This window comes from Rhamphochromis longiceps, linkage group LG17 (assembly GCF_057381845.1).
Source record: "Rhamphochromis longiceps isolate RC_006_pf linkage group LG17, R_longiceps_female_GT1.1, whole genome shotgun sequence".
NCBI classification, from domain to species: Eukaryota; Metazoa; Chordata; class Actinopteri; order Cichliformes; family Cichlidae; genus Rhamphochromis; species Rhamphochromis longiceps.
The window spans coordinates 24,290,900-24,312,623 of NC_140573.1; the positions used below are offsets into that span (position 1 = coordinate 24,290,900).

General features: G+C 39.9%; 3 protein-coding genes across 5 annotated transcripts; 1 reads left to right on the forward strand and 2 right to left on the reverse strand.

The window, feature by feature from the left end:
- Positions 1-667: 667 nt before the first annotated feature.
- Positions 668-5,644, reverse strand: atp5f1c (ATP synthase F1 subunit gamma). 2 transcript variants are annotated; one of them, XM_085387091.1, is made up of 9 exons: positions 5,522-5,644; positions 4,963-4,997; positions 4,053-4,184; positions 3,759-3,966; positions 2,947-3,090; positions 2,799-2,863; positions 2,565-2,720; positions 1,304-1,400; positions 668-801 (listed from the first exon to the last, which is right to left on the reverse strand). In XM_085387091.1, the coding sequence occupies exons 1-9, from the start codon at positions 5,560-5,562 to the stop codon at positions 798-800; spliced, it is 882 nt and encodes a 293-aa protein (XP_085243217.1). In that variant the 5' UTR covers positions 5,563-5,644; the 3' UTR covers positions 668-797. The 2 variants fall into 2 exon arrangements, with proteins under 2 accessions (XP_085243217.1, XP_085243218.1); XM_085387092.1 differs by lacking the exon at positions 668-801 and having other exon boundaries at positions 1,300-1,400.
- A 703-nt stretch (positions 5,645-6,347) lies between these two features.
- On the forward strand, positions 6,348-11,050 carry kin (Kin17 DNA and RNA binding protein). Its single transcript, XM_085386526.1, has 12 exons — positions 6,348-6,591; positions 6,685-6,779; positions 6,867-6,910; positions 7,006-7,128; positions 8,380-8,564; positions 8,648-8,696; positions 8,782-8,833; positions 8,910-9,042; positions 9,127-9,255; positions 9,349-9,448; positions 9,538-9,638; positions 10,858-11,050. The coding sequence occupies exons 1-12, from the start codon at positions 6,478-6,480 to the stop codon at positions 10,915-10,917; spliced, it is 1,185 nt and encodes a 394-aa protein (XP_085242652.1). The 5' UTR covers positions 6,348-6,477; the 3' UTR covers positions 10,918-11,050.
- An 8-nt stretch (positions 11,051-11,058) lies between these two features.
- Positions 11,059-20,459, reverse strand: itih2 (inter-alpha-trypsin inhibitor heavy chain 2). Of its 2 annotated transcripts, none has more exons than XM_085386524.1 (21): positions 20,264-20,459; positions 19,746-19,778; positions 19,422-19,460; positions 18,215-18,387; positions 18,036-18,140; positions 17,790-17,952; positions 17,612-17,719; positions 16,999-17,127; positions 16,792-16,908; positions 16,476-16,644; positions 16,263-16,388; positions 15,436-15,617; positions 14,931-15,116; positions 14,671-14,810; positions 14,249-14,421; positions 13,915-14,055; positions 13,692-13,805; positions 12,887-13,076; positions 12,635-12,807; positions 11,551-11,662; positions 11,059-11,441 (listed from the first exon to the last, which is right to left on the reverse strand). In XM_085386524.1, exons 1-21 carry the CDS (start codon positions 20,387-20,389, stop codon positions 11,294-11,296), a joined length of 2,847 nt encoding a protein of 948 aa, XP_085242650.1. In that variant the 5' UTR covers positions 20,390-20,459; the 3' UTR covers positions 11,059-11,293. The 2 variants fall into 2 exon arrangements, with proteins under 2 accessions (XP_085242650.1, XP_085242651.1); XM_085386525.1 differs by having other exon boundaries at positions 13,915-14,058; positions 20,264-20,443.
- Positions 20,460-21,724: the final 1,265 nt, after the last annotated feature.

Sequence of the window (21,724 nt, forward strand, 5' to 3'; positions counted from 1 at the left end):
AACTGTTCCCACAAAGTTAGGAGCATGAAAATGTCCAAAATGTCTTAGCATGCTAAAACATTAAGAGAACATGTCCAGAGGCGGCATCAAACAGATTTCATTGCGCTTAGTGATGCAAGGCTTGGATGCAGCTACTTGGTCATGGAAACCCATTCCATGAAGCTCTGTTCTTCTGAGCTAATGTGATTGCCACATGAAGTCTGGAGGCCTGCAGCGATTGCTTCTGCAGAAAGTTAGTGCACAGAGTTCACCATGTGCCTTGGCATCTGCTGACCCTGCTTTATGGGTCCTACCACTTCATGGCCAAGTTGCTTCCACTTTTCACTAACAATTGACTGTGGAATATTTAGTGGTAGTCTGCATGTCTAGCTGCTTGCCTTTTATACACCAGTTTCCATGCAAGTGATTTTTGGCAATATAGCGTATCATGGCTGATAAAGATAAGGTATAATAAGAGAAGCATTGAGGTCAAATGCATATTCGTACAGAAATATCTCAAGAATTACAAGCACGCCAAGCTGGAGCCACTGAGCAAATGCATTTCCATGAAAACAGCAAAGCCATTATAAAACCACTTAATAAATCTCACTGGAGTATCACGTCGACATTCATCTCATCTATCAGAGTTTATTTGGAGGAAAAACAGATACAGGAAGTGATGAAAGGGTGACGTTCTGTGTAAGAGCTTTATTTTCTCCATATATTTTACAAATACAAGCGCAAATGTTCATTAGACTCTGGACAATAACATGTCTGAAGTACTTTGAAGAGATAATGGAAATGAAGATCCCACCAGTTTATCTGCAAAAAGAAAAGCAAAGGTTAGGAACAAGTTTCAAACATTTAAAAATGAAATCCACAACTCTGAAAACTACTCGGTCAAATTTCTAGTCTACTTTACTAGAACTTAGGACCCTTCCACAGCTAGTTTTCATTACACTAGCCCAGTGGGGCTCTTTACATTACAGTCTACCACTGTTACCTCCTCTGTTAAGACCAGCCTCAGTTCCTGAGTTCAGCAGAGGTTGAGGAGGAGTAGATTAGGTCGGAGAGGAGAATTAGTCATGAAAGAATCTGACAGCTTTTGGGAATTTAAAGACATGCATAGCTAAGTGGGAATCTTTTGGGAGGAGAAAAAAAAAAGGGGGGGGGGGGGGGGTTTCCGAGGTCAGAAAGTTAAGAGTGAAGGGAAGTTAGAGTGAATGAGGATCATAATGAAGGGATGAGTCACAGGAAAAATTGTAAATGGATGGAGGAAGATAGAAAAGTGGGAGAGAAAATTGAAGACGTGGTTAAAACTTACAAAGCAGCGGCTCCAGAGATGATCTCAATGAGCTCCTTGGTAATGACGGCCTGTCTGGTACGGTTGAAGGTGAGGGTCAGCTTGTCAATCATCTCAGCTGAAGCGAAGGGAGAGAAAAATCAGTCACGGTCAAATTTAAATCTTTATGGTGGAAGGATTAAAAGCATGACTCAGCACAAACTAAATCATAACACGTTACAGTTATAGAAACCCATCGCCTCCAACTCCTCTCAGCTTGTTTTCTATTCGTCATTGTTTGAAGCCTTTAAGAGCATTTTAAAGAAGAAACACTGGCAGCCACCACTGCTGCCCGTCAGCCTCCTATTAGATGCACCTATGGTATCAATTTGAAAAGCCATCACCCCTTAGTTGATGTAGATGCAAGAATTTTAAAATCTAAGGCGACTTCCTTCTTGAGTCATCGTATTCACAAACATTCGTGTCTATACCATCCACCCACCCACCCGGCAGGGTTGCGATAATACCCCATCAGCCTTTTACAACTGAGGGATAAAAACCCAGTCATGACTTTGGATTCTGTTACCATTAATAATTATTAACATACCAAATCTGCTTACATTTGTCTATAACATGCCCCATTTCAATGTCTACCAAGATCCAAGAGGTGTCAACTTAATTGATTTGACAAAAACAACTCCTTTAGCAATGACATGAATCTAAAGACCTAAAAGTGCCCTTGTTAGCAGGCTGAAACTGGAAGAGCAACCAAGGAAGTCCCTCAAGCCTGCTTGAGCTTGGATGAACCATGGATGAACCATTTTTAATTTCCCTTCGAACCTCTTATGCAATTTGTCATTTTATTTGGGTTCCTTTTTGTTATGCATCTTTAATTACTTGCATCTATAGATAATGCTGGTGTTATACTGTAAATGAAGGCTATTTCCCAATAATTTTAAGTTAATTTGAATTAAACCCATTTGAAATGCTAAACCCAGAAATACTCAGCACTTATGCTATAAGTAACTTTCCATAAACTGCTATGACCACCTTATCGGTCTTTAAACACTTAAGCTTTCTCATGACAGTGTTATGAAACATCTCATATTAGCTGCTATGCTAGCTACTGCTTATATATTTAGATGTTGTTTCCAAAGGCGACATAGCTGTTGGATGATAACTGTTAAAGAAATATTCTAACATCAGTGCATCTTTTAAAATGAGAAATAGTATCAGCAGCACTCTGACTTCTAGAAGAAAACAATAAAAGACTGCACGTTTGGCAGGAAGTTCAGATTCTTACAGGCGTTGTTGCTGGCGCTGTCCATAGCAGTCATCCTGGCGCTCTGCTCGCTGGTGGACGACTCTCTCAGGGCCAGGTAGATGATGTTGACCAGAGTGAACTCCTGGTAGTTCCTTAACACATCAGCATCAATGTCATCATAGATGCCCATGCTCTCTGTTGAGGGAGAAGAGAGATGATCAACATCTCTGATGGCTCCGTGTTAAACGGATTTAACAAAACAACTGGTGCTACCTGAGTTAGCAACTGTGTCTATGGAATAAATGGGCTTCTGGTCCGTCTTGTAGGAGATAACAGACCTGCATGACAGGGAGGGTCGGTTAGCTTTGATCTGGATAATAAAACAGAAGGAAAACAGTGAAACCTCAAAGCCTGTTTGTACCTGAATCTATTGAAGATGACTGAACCCTGGTCAAACTCATATCCGGAGTTGAGGAGCTCAGCGGCAATGACTGAAGCGTCACCAAAGGTGGGGGGCTTGCGGCCAATCTCCTTGCAGTTCAACATGATGTGTTTTCCATGAGTTCTAAGGCAGAACAAGAGTCGTCGTGATCAGAGCTCAGTAATCAGTCTTAGACTAGATCCTCAGTCCTCAGCTTGAGCTTGCCATCAAAGCTGTCCTACAGTATGGATGGAAGGAGACACGCCTCCAATCCAGAGTTTGAAGGTTTACGTTAACTTTGTGTCATAACTGTGCATGTGACAAGAGTCAAAGCTCAGAGGAAAGAAGCAGCCTTCTTAAAGCCAGACTCCACTGCAAAAAACAGAATTACATTTCACAGAAAACTGGAGCTGCAGTTCTGTTTCTGTGACCTTTGAGTTTTAATGCATGAATTAACACATTAAAATATCAAGGTCACACAATAATACAAATCAACCCAGTAAAGTAACAGCAGACAAACAGCTCCTGTGCGAGATAAAATTATACCCTCAACCCCCCAAAAAAGGAATTAAAAACAAAACATTGAGGTAGCCTAAATATTACTTTAATACACCTTCCATGGAATAAAATAACCAATATTCACATAGCATAAAGGACAGAAAAAAAAAGAAAAGAAAAAAGCTAAATATCCCTAAATACCTGCTGAGTGAAGCCAAACACTAGACTACATTCACATCCTTTCATAGTGAGATGATGAAGATGATGATCATTACACTGATAAAATGATATAATGATGAAAACCTTGAACACACCTGTGCAGCAGAGCCTTGAGCTTGTCTCCCACATTGATCACCATCACCTCCTTGCCAGCGCCGGTTAGGTTGGCGATCTCACTCTTGATGGTCTTTGCCACACCGGAGTGGATGGCGCCACAGAGCCCACGGTCGGAAGTCACACCAATGATCACGTGCTTGGCGGCTTTCTCCTCCGGGGCTTTGATGTCAGCCTTCTCATACAGGGCTGAAGAAAGCAGTAAAACCTTCAATCATCAACTGAATTGGAATCAATATTAAGCTTCAGTCAACGTGACAGTGAGATGTACATACCCAGAGAACCGGTGCCATAGACACGTGCTGGTTTCAGCTGCCTCTCAGCACGAGCATACTTGGCAGCGGCGACCATTTTCATGGACTTTGTGATTTTCTGGATGTTTTTGATGGATTTCAACCGAATGGTAACTAGAGGGAGAAAAGAAATGACAACTGAATGCAATTTCACACACTAAGAAAAGAGGTATCCATCCCTTTATTATTGGCGAACCTGCAAAAACACTTTAATTCTATTATTCACAAAACTAAAATTCAGCAAAATAATTGTAATTCACTTTAGCAGCTGTTAGTCTTTTTTTTTTAAATTTCCCTTTTTCCTCTTTCATTATTCACTACTTTCTGATGTTCTCATCACAGCACCTATGGCTCAGGGTAGAAAGGTACTATGCAAGTACAAGTTCAAATTAGGTTTAACAGTTGTTAAATGTCTCCATTAGAGACTCATATTCAGCTTGAATTAGAATTTATGCAATATCCTCATGAACTGATGTTCATGAGGATATTAATCAAATTAAAGAGCTAATATTAATTAAATTTAACTTGTCTATTCCTTTTTCCATTTTGCTATGGAAAATTAAAAAACAAAACAAAACACTGATTACACATAATATATACTGCTAATGAATTTAACACTCGTGTCACGGGTACTTCATATCAGCAGTTAACCAAATGCTAAGATATCAGGGCTGAAATAGATGGACTGAGATAACCCGAGACTGCCTGCTAGCCTTTGCATTAGCTTAATAAAAAAAAGAATATATATTATGCTTTGTTCTGGTATCAAGTGACACCCAGTAAATGTTTGCAGCTTTATTAAAGGGAATATTAAAGATTTTGTGTGAGACCATTCAGATTTTGTATCCGAGATGTGTTATGTTTCTATCAGAGTAGTATACAAAGTACTTACTGTCCTTCAAGGTAGCCATGTTCCTGACCTGCCCCCTGTGAACAGAAAGGGTGTATGTGAGCTTAACCGACAAGCTTCATCAATATCCAAATACATCCTAAACAGCAAAAACACCACTTTACAGCACAGACTCATGTTAAATGAACCTTTGATATAGATTTAGCTGTTTGCTAATCCTGAAGGAGAGCCCTCATCCTTTAGCTTGGTGGCTAACTACACGGAGAAAGCTGTGACAGTTCACTCTAGCTGTTCTTGTGCTGTGTTAGATAATGCAGTAAGATAAATCATCCAGGGGCACTGATAATATTTCCCCTTTCCCCTCATATTGAAAAACGTCAGCTCAGTTAGCATTAACGGCTAGCCGGCTGAACGTGTCCATTGGCAGCGCTGTCATTCATTAGCCGCGGCCTGCAAGACAGCGCGCCCTTGTATTCAATAACTGCAAACGGTGCAGTCTACACGTCACACACTTACTCCCGCTGCATATCTACTTGAAGTAAACTTATAAAATACTGCATTTAAGGCAGCGGAGAAAGTATAAGAAAATTATTCACTTTACCATTGTGGGGAGAACACCAAAGCGCTGCTCCTGGCGAACATGGTTAGTCCTATGAAGGTCAGACACGCAGGACTGCGCAGGCGCAAGTCAAAAGCAAAATGGACGAATTGATGCCTTCACGGACACGCGTCAAGATAAAGCTAATCTGTTCCATCCTTCGACAATTTTCCAAAAGTTAAATCAATTATTGTACATTATCGCAGTAATTTATCCAGCATGTGTTTACGCTATTTAACGTCTTTTTTTTTACAATACAGTCTCTCACGAAATGTAAATGTCCCCTTTTACCAGCTGAAAAGACTTCTGCTCTTTTTCCCAGGAAAAACAAATTAAAGAAAATTCTCGACTTACTGTCAAAATTCTTACCGTTAATGAAGTACTCCTGAAGAGTCATCTGTTCCCATGTAGCATACACAACCATACATACATCTTCCTTTTGTAGTTTATCTTTTACATGTAGTTTAAATAAAAATAAATTACTGAAAAATATTGAATTCCACAAAATATTTGCTTGGGCTATAATTAAGATTTTATTATATTAGCTAGAAACATCTTTTTTCTTTTTTCTTTTTTTTGTTGGTTTGTTTCGAGTTTTTCTTCTTATTTAGCAAAAGAAAAGACTTTTAAATAATCTTTTACTCGTTTTTTCTTGTAGGACAATTAAATGAAACGCAGAAACATTAGTTAAATGTTAAAACAGTTAAAACATTTTGTGAATGTGTTTTCCGGAACGTTATGTACAAGAAAATTCCAGAAAACACAATCTTTATGAGGAGCACAAACGCGCAGCAAGAGTATCGCGAGTTTTTTCGTTTATTCGCGAGGGTATGACGTAGAAGCACACGCGGAAACTGTTTACCCTAGCAGCGAGCGCTCGTTTGAGCAGCTTTTCGAGGAAAAACACGTTTTTTAAAATCATTTTCTAAAGTGTTTCGTGTTAAAGTTAACTAGTCATAATGGGAAAAGCGGATTTTCTTTCACCCAAAGCGATAAGTAACCGAATAAAAGCCAAAGGTCTACAGAAGTTGAGATGGTATTGCCAGATGTGTCAGAAACAATGCAGGGACGAGGTAAGATGTTCATTAAATGGGTCTTTTTTTTAGGTGTATTCGTTGTACTTCTAAAGGATTTTAAACTCTAAACTGTGTTTTTGTTGGTGACAGAACGGATTTAAGTGTCACTGCATGTCCGAGTCCCACCAGAGGCAGCTACTGCTGGCCTCTGAGAACCCCACCAAGTTCATGGACTACTTCTCAGAGTGAGTTACGTCATGTTTCTTCTTCCGTCACGTTTGTGATTTAATGAAAAAGATCATAAGCCTTTATTCTTGTTGCTTTTCTCCCAGTGAATTCAAAAGTGACTTCCTGGAGCTGCTCAGGAGACGATTTGGTGAGATGGGGTTTGCTAGTCATCCAGATGTTTCTGCAGCAGCAGCTGTCTGTAGTCAGTTATAAGAATGTTTGTTGCTCCTTTCTCATCCACAGGGACCAAGCGAGTACACAACAACATCGTCTACAATGAGTACATCAGTCACCGGGAGCACATCCATATGAACTCCACGCAGTGGGAGACTCTGACCGACTTCACCAAGTGGCTGGGCAGAGAGGGTAAGCTGGTGTGAAACACTGAACTACAGGGTGGTCTGAAACCTACGAAAAGAATAAATATGGTCTGTGGAAATGCACTCTTGTGTTTTTCTTCTGTAGTAAAAGTGTTTTGATCACAGCCTAAGTGTTTTTGTGAGTAGTTTTCAGCAGGGTGAAATTAGGTGGGTGTTTATATATTGAGCAGCTTCGCTTTCAACTACAAACCACATCTAATCAATCATTTATGCAATGTTTTATTCTAAAAGAACACATTTAAATGACCAGTTAACAAAATAGTGTGTTGGGCTTGTTGATTGGACAGCTACGGGCTACTGATGGTGTTTCTTTTAACTGAAATGCTGGTAACAAGGGGAAGTTGCAGAAGTAGCAAAGATAGATGAGTTGAAATCCACAGCTACAGACAGAGCACGGGTAAGGTGAAAAAGACATCGTAGGCAGGGTGGAGTGGCTGCAGATGAGTGTCAGAGATGATTTGTGATAGAAGGAACACAGCAAGTGAAAGAGAAGGTTTACCAAATGGAGTGAGGCCTGCTAGAGAGCTGGAGGCGGCAGAATTGAAGATGTTAAGATTTTAATTCTGAGTGACCATGAGGGACAGGATTATAACTGAGTTTATCAGAGGAACGGCTCAGGTTGAGCAGTTTGGGGGCAAAGTTAGAGAGGCAATGCTGGGATGGTTTGGACATGTGCACAGGAGGGGCAGTGGATGTACTAGACAAAGGATGTTAGAGATGGAGCTGACAAGCAAGAGGAAAAAAAATAATCAAGGAAGACATGCAGAGGAGGATGCTAGGGATAAGGTGACACGGAGGCAGATGATCTGCTGTGGCAACCCTTAAAGGGAGAGGAAGAAGATTCAGCTGTGGTGAAAACTAGGTGAAATCAGTAATGAGTAGTTTTCACTTAGAGTCAGTATTTTTACCTTTCATCAAACCACCTGCTTCCACAGCTTGGGCAAAAAAAATTGACAATTTTTAAGGAGTGAAAAACCTGAAAAACTCTTTTCTTTGTATTATTGTAGGGTCTTTACAATATAAAGCACCTTGAGAAAACTGCTGTTGTGATTTGGTGCTATTTAGATACACAATTAAATTGAATTGGAAATTGATGTCCATTATGTATATGTAGATTGATGAGGCATTACAAATCACTGACTGGTAAATTGACAGGTCTCTCATCTAGATGTAACCTTTTTGCAGTTAATGCAAAGGAATATAATGGTACTTTAACCTTGTTTGAAATCGTCAACAGGTTTTTGCAAAGTTGATGAAACCCCCAAAGGCTGGTACATCCAGTACATCGACCGCGACCCAGAGACCATCCGACGCCAAGAGGAGCAGGCGAGAAAGAAGAAACAGGAGCTTGACGACGAGGAGAGGAGTGCCAGAATGATCGAGGAGCAGGTCCGCAAAGGCCGTGAAGGCAAAGGCACTGATGTGAGTACCAACAGGGCAGACCCAAGCCTCGTACTGTATTTGCTGGTTCAGCTCTTTATAATCAAGGTGGTTTTATTCTACAGGAAACTCCAGTCTACACAGAGCTCAAACGGGAGAGTGAGGAAGAAAAAGGTTTGTGTTTTTTCTTATTTTCTTAATACATTTGCTAGAAAGTTGTTTTTTTTCCCCCTCACCCTTACTTATTTCTGTCTTACAGTTGCTTTCAACTTGGGTGCCTGTTCTTCTGTCGCTGGCCCCTCCAAATCAAGGTACAGAGGTCTCTGTGTAAGATACATTAATGTAAAATACTTCAGCCTCTAACTGAGTGCTCCTGTCCTCCTTTAGTTCGGTTCTGGGTGCTAGTGCGCTTAAAGCAGCATCATCTTCGTCTTCGACCTCAGTAAAAAGGAAAGACTCCAGCTCAGACTTCAGAGGAGGGGAAAAGAAGAAGAAATCAGCTTTGGAGGAGATCATAGAGGTTGTGATTCTTGTTTTGTTTGCATTGTCTTCGGTTAACTGCAGCCAGGTTCATTGATCAGGTATGTGATTCCTTTTTGCACAGATGGAGAAGAAAAAACAACAGCAGCAGCAGCCGGTGAGAACTGATGACTGGCTGCAGCCCAATATTATAGTAAAAGTAATCACCAAAAGACTGGGGGAGAAATACCACAAAAAGAAGGCTGTCATCATGGTAAAGTATTTTCTTTAGATTTAAATTTGGGTTGCAGTGTGTAAACTTTAAAGGTCTGTGGTGCTTACATCTGCGGATCCTTTTCATTCATAGGAGGTACGAGACAAATACACCGCAGTGGTAAAAATGATCGACTCTGGAGACAAACTGAAACTGGACCAGAATCACTTAGAGACAGTTATACCTGCCCCAGGTATAAATCACAGCTCTATAAATCACAGAAAAACCGTTCTTGAAATGTTAATTGTTCTGGTAGTAAACCTGTTCTCAAACTTGCTGCAGGTAAACGAGTTTTGATCCTGAACGGTCCTTACAGAGATATGGAGGCTCTGCTAGAGGGCATTGATGAAAAACATTTCAGCGCTGCACTCACTCTTGACTCTGTAAGTATTTTGACCTTTCCGCTTTTAATCATCCAAAGGAAGTCCCTGTGATGTTAAAACATAGTTTTGTCTGTAAAAGTTAATGTACTTCTGTAGTCAAAAGTCTTCACATTGCTTTGTTTGTTCAATCAATATTACATATGAGTCCTTATGTTTATAAAGAAAAAAAGAGCTTTTGTGAATAACAAATTGCTTAATTTATTTTTTAATGCAGAATTCTCTTAAGCAATCATTTCTGATGGCACTGAATTAAACAGTGTTTAAACCATTAAAATTAGTAAGTTTGCTAATAATGATGGAGCTAATAGAAGCAGTCAACAGAAACAAAATATTAGCGCTGTTTTAACAGCACCCTCATCATCTGTGAGCAAATGCACCCTCTTCAGAGTGCACCCAAATGCTTGTTGATGGAGCTGCAGAAGCTGGTGATAGCCTAACTTACTCAGCCCGATGGTGGACACGTATATGCTCATGCAAGTTAGCCGTGTTTGAGTACTTTTCTCGCACTATACGTCTGCACAAGTGGCACACCGCTTTGGTTACATCCTTAGGTTTACCTCTTTCATCGGGGTTAAAGCCAAAGAAATCCTAAATTGGCGACTTTATATATTTTTTTAGTGCTGTCAGCGTTAACGCGCCGTCATCACGACTAACGCGATTAACAATTAACCCATCTGGAGCGCAGACTGAGTCTAAATCCCTGAAATGTCTCTGTCAACGCATTTCGGCAGTTTGTCCAAATTTTGTTCATTCTGCGCTCCAGATGGGTTGAGAGCATTAAAAAATTTTAATCGTGATGACCATGTTTAAGCCGCATTAACGCTAACGGTGTTTTTTTTTTGTTTGTTTGTTTGTTTGTTTGTTTTTGGGGGGGGGGGAAACTAGTTCGTCCATGTTTGGACTTCTTCTGTGTTGTAAATGCGCAAATCAGTCCGTGCATAATTACATAGCCCCGCCCATCAAAAAGTCTGCACATGCACGAATATAAAAAAAGATCAGCTAAATGATTTAAGGTGTGTCAAACAGTTTAGGAATAATCTAATTTCACAGTATTCATTATATATTGAAAGGAAAAACATTTAGTCAGGCTGTAATAGGTCCGACTATGACCAAATTATTGCTCCCTGTTTTCAGGATTAATATTTTGGGTTTGTTTTAGGTATTGTCAAAGTTCTGTTCTGCTGTAGCCATTCAAATGTCTTTTCTTCTTCATCCTCAGGGACCTCAGAAAGGAAAGAGAGTGGACATTGCCTACGAGGATTTCTCAAAACTGGCCTGAATAAGCATACTTCCTGTTTAAACCTCAGGTAGCTTTTTAGCTGAAGGACTCTACTGTGTCAGAGTTTATTCCCCGGGAATCTCTTGTGTATGTCCCATACTTCACCTGCTTGAACAAACCAGAAGAACTTTGAGCAGTTTGTTTTTGTTTGTTTTTATTTAGTATTTGAGTCAGTTTTGACATTTCAGATGTATATTTTCTCAAAATAAATTTGACAAAAGTTACTCCTGGTGTCCTCTGGAAAATAAGATTAATAAATTTAGTTGCACATCAATGGAAAAAAAGACATTCCCCTTCACTCATATGGTTCTAATTTTCTCTACTGACCCCTGGGGATTAATAGCAGGACAGGGTAATTTAGTGTGGATCTGGCTTCTCAGGGCATGTGGAGGAAGCTGCTTAGATTTGGGACAATGTATTGTGAGTAGTGGCCGTCAATGAAGCCCTTCCCACTGTTGTGAATGAACCAGCAGTAGACGTTGGAGCCACGCTTCTTATCACGCCTGTAGTCCTTCTGCCACCCCCTGACACACACAAAAACAAGAATGTAAAGTTTTAACAAGAAGGTTTCTTATTAACATTTTTTTTATTGTTGTTTTTGTTTTTGTCTTTTTTTTGTGGCTCAAGACATACCTGGTGACAAGCAGCTTGTTGCCCTTCACTTCCATAGTGGCCTCCTTCTTTAGGGGGTCAGCTCCTTTGTGGATGTCGTATAAGATGACCTCAGGCTCAATGGAAAACTGCCCTGTGGGACCACATTTTTAGCTTAAACTCTATCTTTGATATTTAGTATATTGTAAGCTCAAACATGAGCTGAATTAACACAAAAAGACAATATGAGAGCAAGAAAAGTTCTGCTTCAAATGCATTTGCACTATTGCATCTCGCAAGGCCAAGATTATTGGCCTTACGAGACTGGCCTTATGTGATTAAGTGTTGCGGTTGGTGCCAGATGGGTTGGTCTAAGTATTTCAGAAACTGCTAATCTGATGGGATTTTCCCAGAGAGCTATTTCTAAGGTTTACAGAGAATGGTCACCCAGTTCTCTGGGAGAAAAATTCATTGAGTTAGAGGAGAATGGCCAGACTGCTTCAAGCTAAAAAGGCAACGATAAATAAAATAACCATTTGTTACAACCAGCGTGTACAGAGAAGCATCTTGAATCTTGAAGCAGATAGACCACACCAGGAGAAAACCACAATGGTTAAAACTCCTGTCAGCTAAGTACAGGATATTAAAGCTATAATTTATACAAGCTCACCACGATTGAATACTAGAAAAAAATTGCCTGGTTTGAGTCTAACAACCACAAATAATACTTTGAACAAACAAAAACATGATGTTTTAAAAGTAGTTAAATAACTGGGATGTCACTTTTGACCAAAAGAGTCATGACTCTGATTTTTAATTGAGCAGTCTTAATTGTGCTTACTGAACTTCAGTGGTCTTCTTTGTACTTTGTATTGTATGGCAAACACTTCAATATTTATATCAATAATTACATCTTCTTCTGTTCCACATTTGCATGGGGTTCCTCAAGGCTCGATCATGCGGCCCATGCTGTTTTTATTATCTTACCTCTGGGCCATTGCTAGCTCCTTGATTAGTATCTTATAACACTGCCATGCTTTACTTCTCTATTAAACGTAACAATTTTGACAACATTAATGTTTGATTACTGTGAGGATACTGTGTGTTTCACTCCACCTAGACCTACCTATGAGTCCGTGGACTAGAGGTGAATACTGGTTCTCATTGGGAATGTAAATCCCAAGAAAGTCAACATTAACAGGGTGTTTCTTCCACACACGGTGAAGCAACACCATCACCTGGGTACTATTATTTATTGTGATGATGACATTAGAATTCTTTACAATGGAAATCCTTATCCTGAAATAGAAACAAAACAACTTTAGCCCAAAGGATCTGACAGCAAGGTAGAAACAGCAATTAAAGGTAAGTCAGCTACCCATCCTGTCTTATTTCAGCTGTAGACCCCCAGGTGAAGGAGTGGTTGTTTCTGCCATCAGTCATGGTGATCCCATCAGTACTGACAATCACACTGATTCCGTCCGGCTGGTAGTAGATGCCGATGGTGCCAAAGTAGGTGCGTTTGTTCACTTTCTTAGAGCCAATTAACTGACCATTCACAGTTACACCTTAAGGACAGGAGAGGGAGGTTAATCTATGAACTATTGTGCCGCATAATATTCAGTTAAATTTGGAATTTAATAGACTAAAGATTGAATAAATTAAAATTCACTTCAGGTCTGCAACATAAACTGTACATAAAAGATGGAGTGCTTTATTTTTTTTCTACTGACCAGCAGGGGGTGACTTTTCTGGTTACAAAAATAAGTCAGATTGTGAGGAAGCCTCTGACAAAATTACCTTTCCTCTTCCTTTTAATTCCTCAGAAAGCATTTTCCTAATGAGTCTAGGGATTTATCTTATTTAGCCTATTGCGGTATGCTGTTGTTTGTGAATTATAATGGCTACTAGAGAGTGGTTAGCGTCCTCTGGTTCTCTGGGTCCTCACATGTGTTGTCTAGTTTCAGAAAACCAAGATGGTGACTGCTAAAATGCTACCATTCTGACATAAAAATGGAAGTCCAACCAACCACCAATATCATTTTGGCTCCTTCAATCTTTTCTATACAGCTTATGATCTGCAAATTACTTAGAGAAGTCGTCATGGTTGTTTACAGTAGTAAACTGTAGATATAGTCATGATTAACAAAACACCAAAACATATTTCTTTGAACATTTACTACCTGTTCCACTGTCAGAAAGCAGGTTAAGAATATGACCGGGTTTGGAGTCAATGTTGAAGCAGATGTCCATGTTACTTCTGGGCAGATGGATGATGAAGTGAGGGTCGTTATCCACTGGAAGAGATGCACTGAGCTGGTTACTCACTATGTCGTGTTCACAGGGAACACTGCAGCTGGAAAGGTACTCATGATGCTTAGTAAGAGTGTGTACAGCCTGTATTACCAAGGTTAACCCGTTCTGGCAGAGTGATCTCCTCTTTTGGACCCTCCAAAACCTCACCCATTGAGAGTGCTGGGGTTGGCATGACCCAGGGTGGAGGCTGGTACACAAGAACTTCCACAGGAGGTGGACCACTTGATCCTCCTCCTGTAAACATGTGAGAGAATAAAGTATTATATTTTGCATGTACAGCATTTCATTCATATATGTATGATCCCATTTTGTGCCCTTTTATTCTACATGTGCTTTAAATGCTTTAGGATCCTTTCCCTTCCTCATCTTCCTCAGCCATGTAGCACCTGTTTTGTTTAGTGTCATGCTGCCGTTTGCCATGCACCTGAGCAGCAGCCATGTTTGGGGTCCTTTGGAGAGTCAGCCAGCAACCTCTCCGTGGCGTCCCCGCTCTCCACTAGCAGAGCGGTGAACGGAGTGACAAACTGATGCTCCACAGCCAGAGTCATAATCCGCTGGGTGATCTTCCTCTTTTTGACAGCTGTTGTAGCCAGAGACCTGGAGGGGAGCCACACCGCAGCTGTTAAATACTGACAATTCCACAAATTTGCCGTTGTCTTCAAGGATATTTATATAGAAATCATGTTTTCTTTCAGGGGTTTGACTCTGCCCTTATTAGAGGGCCACTGACATTACTTGGTGTTATATTCCAAATGATATTTCCATGTCAAGCTGAGATTTGGCAATAATGATCAACCAGAAATGTCTCCTATGTATAAAGAAATGAAGCAACTGGTCAGCCGTCACCTTTCACTGATCAGCTGTTTAATGGTAAGGTAAGCCCACATCTGGCGGGCAAAGCCAGTGAAAGAGTGCTGCTGCTTGGCCAGCTCTGCGTCCAGCTCTGTGGTGTCGGCGTCCGTCTCCAAAATAATGTCCAGACGTGCCTGCAGGACGAAATGTACCACGGGATACTGGTAGTAAGGCTTCATTCCTTCATGTCCTTACTACTCGGGCTATTTTTTAAGTAAGCATGTTAGGTGTATGACTGGGTGTGTTGCACTTACAGCAGACCCCGTGGTGAGGCTGGTCAGCGTGTTGCTCTCAGACGGCAGCACCTTCCCAGCCACCACCAGCTCAGAGCCGCTGAAAAATTTATCAAAGTGATTCTGAGTGACTTCTGCAACTGAGTCCGCTTGGAATTGAACAGTGATTTTCCTCAACAGGGGAGAGGAAACCTGGCTATAAAACGCCTGTGGAGAGAGAAGAAAAGGAGGTGATAACCGACAGTTTTGATGGTTAAACGGGCCATCATTTTCTGCATCCAACAAAAAAGGTAGATTTTATCTTACAGGAAAAATCTGTTCTTTATTTGTACTGTGATTGGCACACCTTTTCATTACCAAACTGAGTCCCAGAAAATAGTTTACCAGTAAGTGGGAGTATGATGCCTAAAGATTAGATGCTTGAAGTAAAGGAATGCTTTGGACTTTAGGAAATTGGAAATTTGGAGGAAGAATGTAAGTGATGCAGAGTTGGATGGGGTTTTTTTGTTGTGTTTCCTTGCCGTACCCGTAGCTGCTCTGCTGCGTCGTGGTTGGCGTAGATCCTCTGAGCCATGCCCCTGTTCTCCATGGCAATACGTTCCAGGAAATCATAGTCCACGTCGAAACCGATGCCGAGTGAGAAGAGCGAAAACTCCTCCCTCATCACTCGCTTTACATTCTTCTGGATTGCACTGAGCTTGATCTCACCTGCAGAAAATTTGAATCAGCTGTTTCCATCTAAAACTACTTCTTCTACTCCACATTAAAGGCTTTAGAATCACCAACACCTAAAATCCTGGTATTAAAAGACTATACCAGTATTTCTATGACGCCTTCTTAACCACATATCATATACTGGATAAGAAAATGCAAACTTGTCTGCAGTAGGGCTGACTAGTTTATATGTCTTTGGTCAGATTAAGGGCTGAAAAATGAAGCCAATGCAGAATTTTCAAAACCTGCAGTTCTTTAAATAGCCATTTGGGGGTGGCTCCATTTGTGGCATGACCTCTTTGAGTGACAACTAGGAGTCAAAACAGGCTACTACCTGCCTGCAAAGCTTCACCTCAACTAGCCTGAGCCTTTTAACTGTTATTGTGTTGCTGCTGTGCAGTAAAATGGTTTGTTGTGTGGCTAACTGTACCAACAGATCATCCTAGAGATCTGTCTTTCAAATTTGGGGTTTGAAAATCTTCTGATGCTTTTTTAAAAATCTTATTAGCACTAATAGCTTGCTAACTCATCTTGCTAGGGTTAGCTGAAAGTGATGCATTCTTTTGTCCAAGTGTGGTCATTTCTGGCTCCAAAAGTCCAAGATGGCTAATGGGAATTATCTGAATCAGGCAGTCTTACCAACAGTGGGGTCTCCATCAGACACAAGAATGATCATGGAGACGGAGCGAGGGTCAATGACCCTGTGATTGGACGCTCTCACCAACATCTGAACAGCTCTCAGTAGGGCCTCGTTGATGTTGGTGCCTGCAGTCAGTAAAATCCAAACATTAACATGGGAATGGTCATTCGAGCACTCCTTTTGATAATAGTATAATAATTATTGTGTCATACCCCCATTGGGTTTAATGTTCTCAATGTATCTCTTGGCATCTGCAATCTGAATGGAGGAGCCAGGTACAAGCCCCTCACTCCAGCAGCGCACATTATGGTTAAAGTCTACGATGCTGAAGTAGTCATCGATGGTCAGGTCGTCCAAAATAGCTTTCATGGCCTGCACCGTCTGTGAGAGAAGCTTGGGTTTAAATGTATTCTGAAAAACCGCCACTGGGCTGCAGTGTTTTACAAAAGATGGAAGAGGTATGAAGATGGAGCAGAAGGAGCCAAAGTGCACCAAATGTTGACCAAAGAGTAAACAACTGTTGCTCACTTGCTTCATTTTGACCCCCCACATGGACCCGCTGACATCAATGACGAACACAATGTTTTTTGGAAGAGGGGAGAGGTTGGACGGAGCAAAGAAGTAAACAAAGTGGCCATCTGAGACCTGCGGGAATATGAAGAGATTGTCATTTCTAAAAGACTGTATCAATAAAATCGTCTTTTACATGATACTTGTAGGCTCAGTGTGTGATACCTGCAGTTCCCCAGCATTGCTGTCTCTGTTCACATCATATAAAACAGTAATGACACCTTCTACAGCGCTTTCTGTGCAGTTTTCACACTGCTTCTGTTGCTGTACGGTGGGCTTGAAGACAATGTGAGCCTGAGGACAAGAAGAAAAAAAGGGGAAAATATTTTTTTCAGTGTTTATTACTTAGTAAGTGGAGGTCTGTATATATATATATTACTAAAGTTTATTTTTTAATTAAGTCAGGATCACATTTATCAGTTAAAATGATATTTAAAATAAATTATATATATTTATTTTTAATGTATTTATTTTTTTCAGAATTAGTTTTATAGCTTTCTAACAAAAACGGTTCCGTAAAAGTTTGCCATGAGATCAAAGATAAATTAATATATTAAAAGTAAAACAAACATTTTCAGCTTTATGGCACTGTACTCATGGGTTACTTCGATCTCATGGATATTTATTTAAATTCAAAAAAGAGGAAGAAATTAAGATACTAAGAAACTGATAATTACAATAGGAAGACAAAATAATGTTATAATAACAACAAAACAGCTAATCTTATTATATTGTAAAGGTTTATATTTTACACATATACACATATTTCTGGTGTTACCTTGTCTTTGGTGGACGTTACTTTAATTAGATCTGCAAATTGTGCTCCAAAGGTGTTTGATGCCTTTACTGTTGCAATTCCTTGTGGCTCAAAGATGTACACGTCCACCTGAAATGTCACTGCATTAGAAAGGATCGCCAGGTGAAGTGCACGTCCACATTATTTGTGACCTTCTCACCTGGAGCTGTGGCACCAGCCTCCCTGGCTGCAGGTGCAGTGTATGCTCGTAAAGATTCAGCTTCCTGTGCATCATCTCCTGGTAGTGCAGCTCAAATTCAATATTGCTGCCTGAGGGCACATGGACCTCTGTTTTAAAGGTCTCCATGTCCTGGGAATTAGTCCTGTGAAGCAGAAAAAAACAAAAGAGTTTAACTGACAAGCTGCACAAAGGAGATGAAACCGAGAGGCTGTTTTGCTCCTGCACCTGATGATGCCGGCTGCCTTGTTTCTCGCTCTGGCCTGAGCGTACAGGTTCCTGGCCACCGCCTTCTCCTTCACTGAGCCCACAAACGTTATCCCATTCACATTCCTGAAGGGAATATACGGTTCAATTATATCTGCCCCTTTCACTGGATTGCTTGCACTGAGTGAATCTGGGCTCACATTGTGAAGTTGGTGATGAAAGCTCGTTTTGGGATCTGGACGTTGAAGGCAATGCTCTGGGGAGTGGAGCCTGAATTGACCATAGAGCTCCTGACGATGGTGTGGGAAAACCGTGAAGTGATGCGGCTTTCCACTTTGTAGCTCCTGACGGTGATGTCATCTCCACGGATGGCCTGTGCAGAGAATTAAGCAATATCTGAACGAGATTTTGAAATTTCCCGCACGTTTCATAGAGATGTTTAGCTTTTCTGATCAGGATCGTTTTTAACTTTGTTTTCTTTTGTTCACCAAGTTTTCCTACAGTCAAGTTTTCATAAGAGGTCTTTCTCTAATATTATATACTTTAAACCACAAACTCATTGCATTCTGTAGCAACATAAATCAAGTACAGTGCCTTTAATAAAGTTCTCTTTATTAATAAAAGATATTTGGGTAAGATTTGATCCCTAAGTGTCTCTACTTTAAGACCCAAAAGTATCAGATATTTGCTAAATGTTCATGGATTTGATCTTAATGCTTTTTTTCTGTTTTTAAATTACTTGCTCAAAGGCAGGGATGTGTCTAACCCATGGGGTGTCGGCACCCTAAAAACACCCTAAAAACTGTCTTCCATCATGTATATATGATAAATAAAGAAGCCCCTTTAAACATTTCTGTGATTATTGTACAAAGCTACATCATTCATTAATATGATGCATATTGTTTTGAAAGTATTGCAGTATTACAGTTTTAATTAACGAAAGGGTCTGAAAACTCCCAAATACTAGATAATGGCTCGGATTATTAAATGAAGCTAGTTTTTCACAGTGTATTTTTGTTTAATGTAATACATGATTTCCCACGAGCCCACATGACTATTATTGTCCCCCTCCCAAACCCCGGCCCCCATGGCCTCACAAATCCTGGAAACACCCATGTAGAGAGACATTAACATCAATTATTCCCTGTTAACGTATTTTGCTGCTGTTTAAGGTATAAGAAAAAAGAAAATCCAGAAAGAAAAGTCAGACTTCACAAAACGTTTCCGCTAATTTAGCTTCTAAAGCAGAGAAACAGGGACAGCAAAGGGAAGCAGAGCAGGATTTACAGTGAACAAAGTCAATAACCTGTCAGTCACGAGGATCTCTTCAAACAGCGTATTGATTATCAGATAAGGTTAAACTCTGTCACAGTAGAGACTGCTTGAACAACAAGCGAGGGGTCATACCTCAAAGTCTTCCTGCTCCTCACTGGTCAAAATCGCTCTCTGAAATACACACAGAAGTGATCAGACTATCTTAATGTGCTCTCTGAGGTGAGATCATGCATCAGTAACTGTTATTAAATTTGAGCAGATGTAGAATTTAAAACTGGATCAGAGTGGCTTTGTTTGCTGAGCTTTTGTTTATTTTTGAAGAATCAATATGTGAATTCCATGGATTGCCGAATACAAGCATTGCAACATCAGTGAGAAAGACAAACCCACATTTCAAGACTCTTTATGCAGTGTGCAGGTAAAATAAAAGTCCGACTTTTGAAAAGATGCTCTCACCTTATGTCTCTCCCGATGATCCTGCATCTGTGACTAGCAGAACAAAGAAAATGAAAGTAAATAAAAGATCTTTGGAAATGTTTTCCAGTCATTTAACGTCATTTAGACTCATTTCAGAGGTCAAAAAACTCTGATTTGCCTCTAATTTTAAGATTTCTTTTAGTTTGTTTTCATTTTAGCCACAATAAATATAAACATGTAAGAATCTTTCTTGATAGTATAACAATAAGCACGAATTTCAGGGAATAGCTGCTTGTAATTTGTTGTATTTGGACCTGTTGCAGGTCAAATTTCAAGACAGTGATTTAGATTTAATCTTACATATTTTATGCAGACTGGCTGTTACATGGAACACAAGTGGCTCTCTTGTAACATCAATGAAAAGCATAAAATTCACTTAAAATTACAGGCGTAAAAAATTGTGTCTTCAATATGAGGCCAAGACTACTAACACAGTTTTACTTAAGCTTAAGCTTGAATATATATGTAAATGTTTATTTTAACACCTCCCAACTCACCATCTCGTCCTCCCATTCCCCGTCTATCACAAACTCAAAGCAGCAGCCCTGATGAAGGAGCAGGAGCCCCAGAAGTAACACCTGAAGATGCCTCATGTTTCTAGGTCTGTGGGCTCGTGTGCACATATCCTCACACGGAAAACACACAATACAAAACAAAGCAGTGGGAGAGAGAGAGAGAGAGAGTCCTGCAGGGGAGCAGAGCTGAAGACCGAAGGTTAAAATCCACTGAAGTGATCAGCCCCAGTCAATATTTGTTGTGTTTCATGTAACCCACACTGCAGAAGGAAACTTTGAAACTCGGCCTGCAGTATGAGCAGGATAAAAAGGACAGGTCTGAGTCATTCACAGGTTAAAGAGGGCGCTTCAGAGCTGAACATCAGGGTGCACAACTAACCAGGAACCATTCTAATGTGTTTCTGTTGGAAAGCCAGCTTTGCAAAATGAGCATTTTCAGGACTTGAATCAAATAGGGCAAATAGTGTCTCGGCTTGGCCACGAGATGGCCCCAAAGTAAACCCAACTGCTGACAGCTTCATGATAAACTTTTGACCTCCTTAATACACTCATACTAAGCATTTAGGGAAATACTGTGAGTAGACTATGTAAAAATGTGCTGCACTTAACGAATTTATTAAACCACCATGTAAGGTTCATGCCACACATGCAGCACTGGTAATTACCAAAATCTTTATTTTAATGTTTCTGTAATGTAACCAGTATGTGTAAGCGCTTTAATCACAATGTTTTAAATGATTACATATAATGAATGTTTTCCATTAATTTTCAAATTTATTTAAAAAAAAGTAGTAAATTACTTCTTTAAAACATTTTATTAAGATACCAAATTACAGTTTTTACATTTGTTTCATTCTTGAACAGAAGAAATTGACATTTAAGTCCAGCCAGCTCGATACAAGTATAAATACATGAATTCAGTTTGTTATGTATCTAATAAACAATTTTTTTTTTAATTTATAGCACATTTTTTGACAGATTTCTAAAATATTTGTGTTCTCTTGGTTTTCTGACAGGGGGTCAAATAAATGTGTAAGCACTGTAATTTTTTTTAAGCCAGAGATTAGTCCTGTAATTGTGATAAAGTATTTTAAATTATAAGGAATGTGAAGGAATGTCATGCTAAGTGATAAAGCATGTAAAATGCATCTGTCGGCTTCACAGATAATTATTCAACATGTCAAGACAGATGTGCTGTTTTGTGTTTTCTACCTTAAATGTTCCTTTTACCAAAAATTCCTGTGTTTAAAATAGTTTCAAACCTTAAAAAAATAAAGTAAACCCATCAACAGAATAAAAAGATTTATAAAGTGTTGAGTTAAAGAGGTGACTGTAGTTAAAGGGTGTGCTGTACTTTTGTGTACACAGTAATTACTATTTAAAGCTGTAGTCGCTGTAAGAACATTCTTCTGTACCGTGATTGGATGAAAAGTTAATAAACAA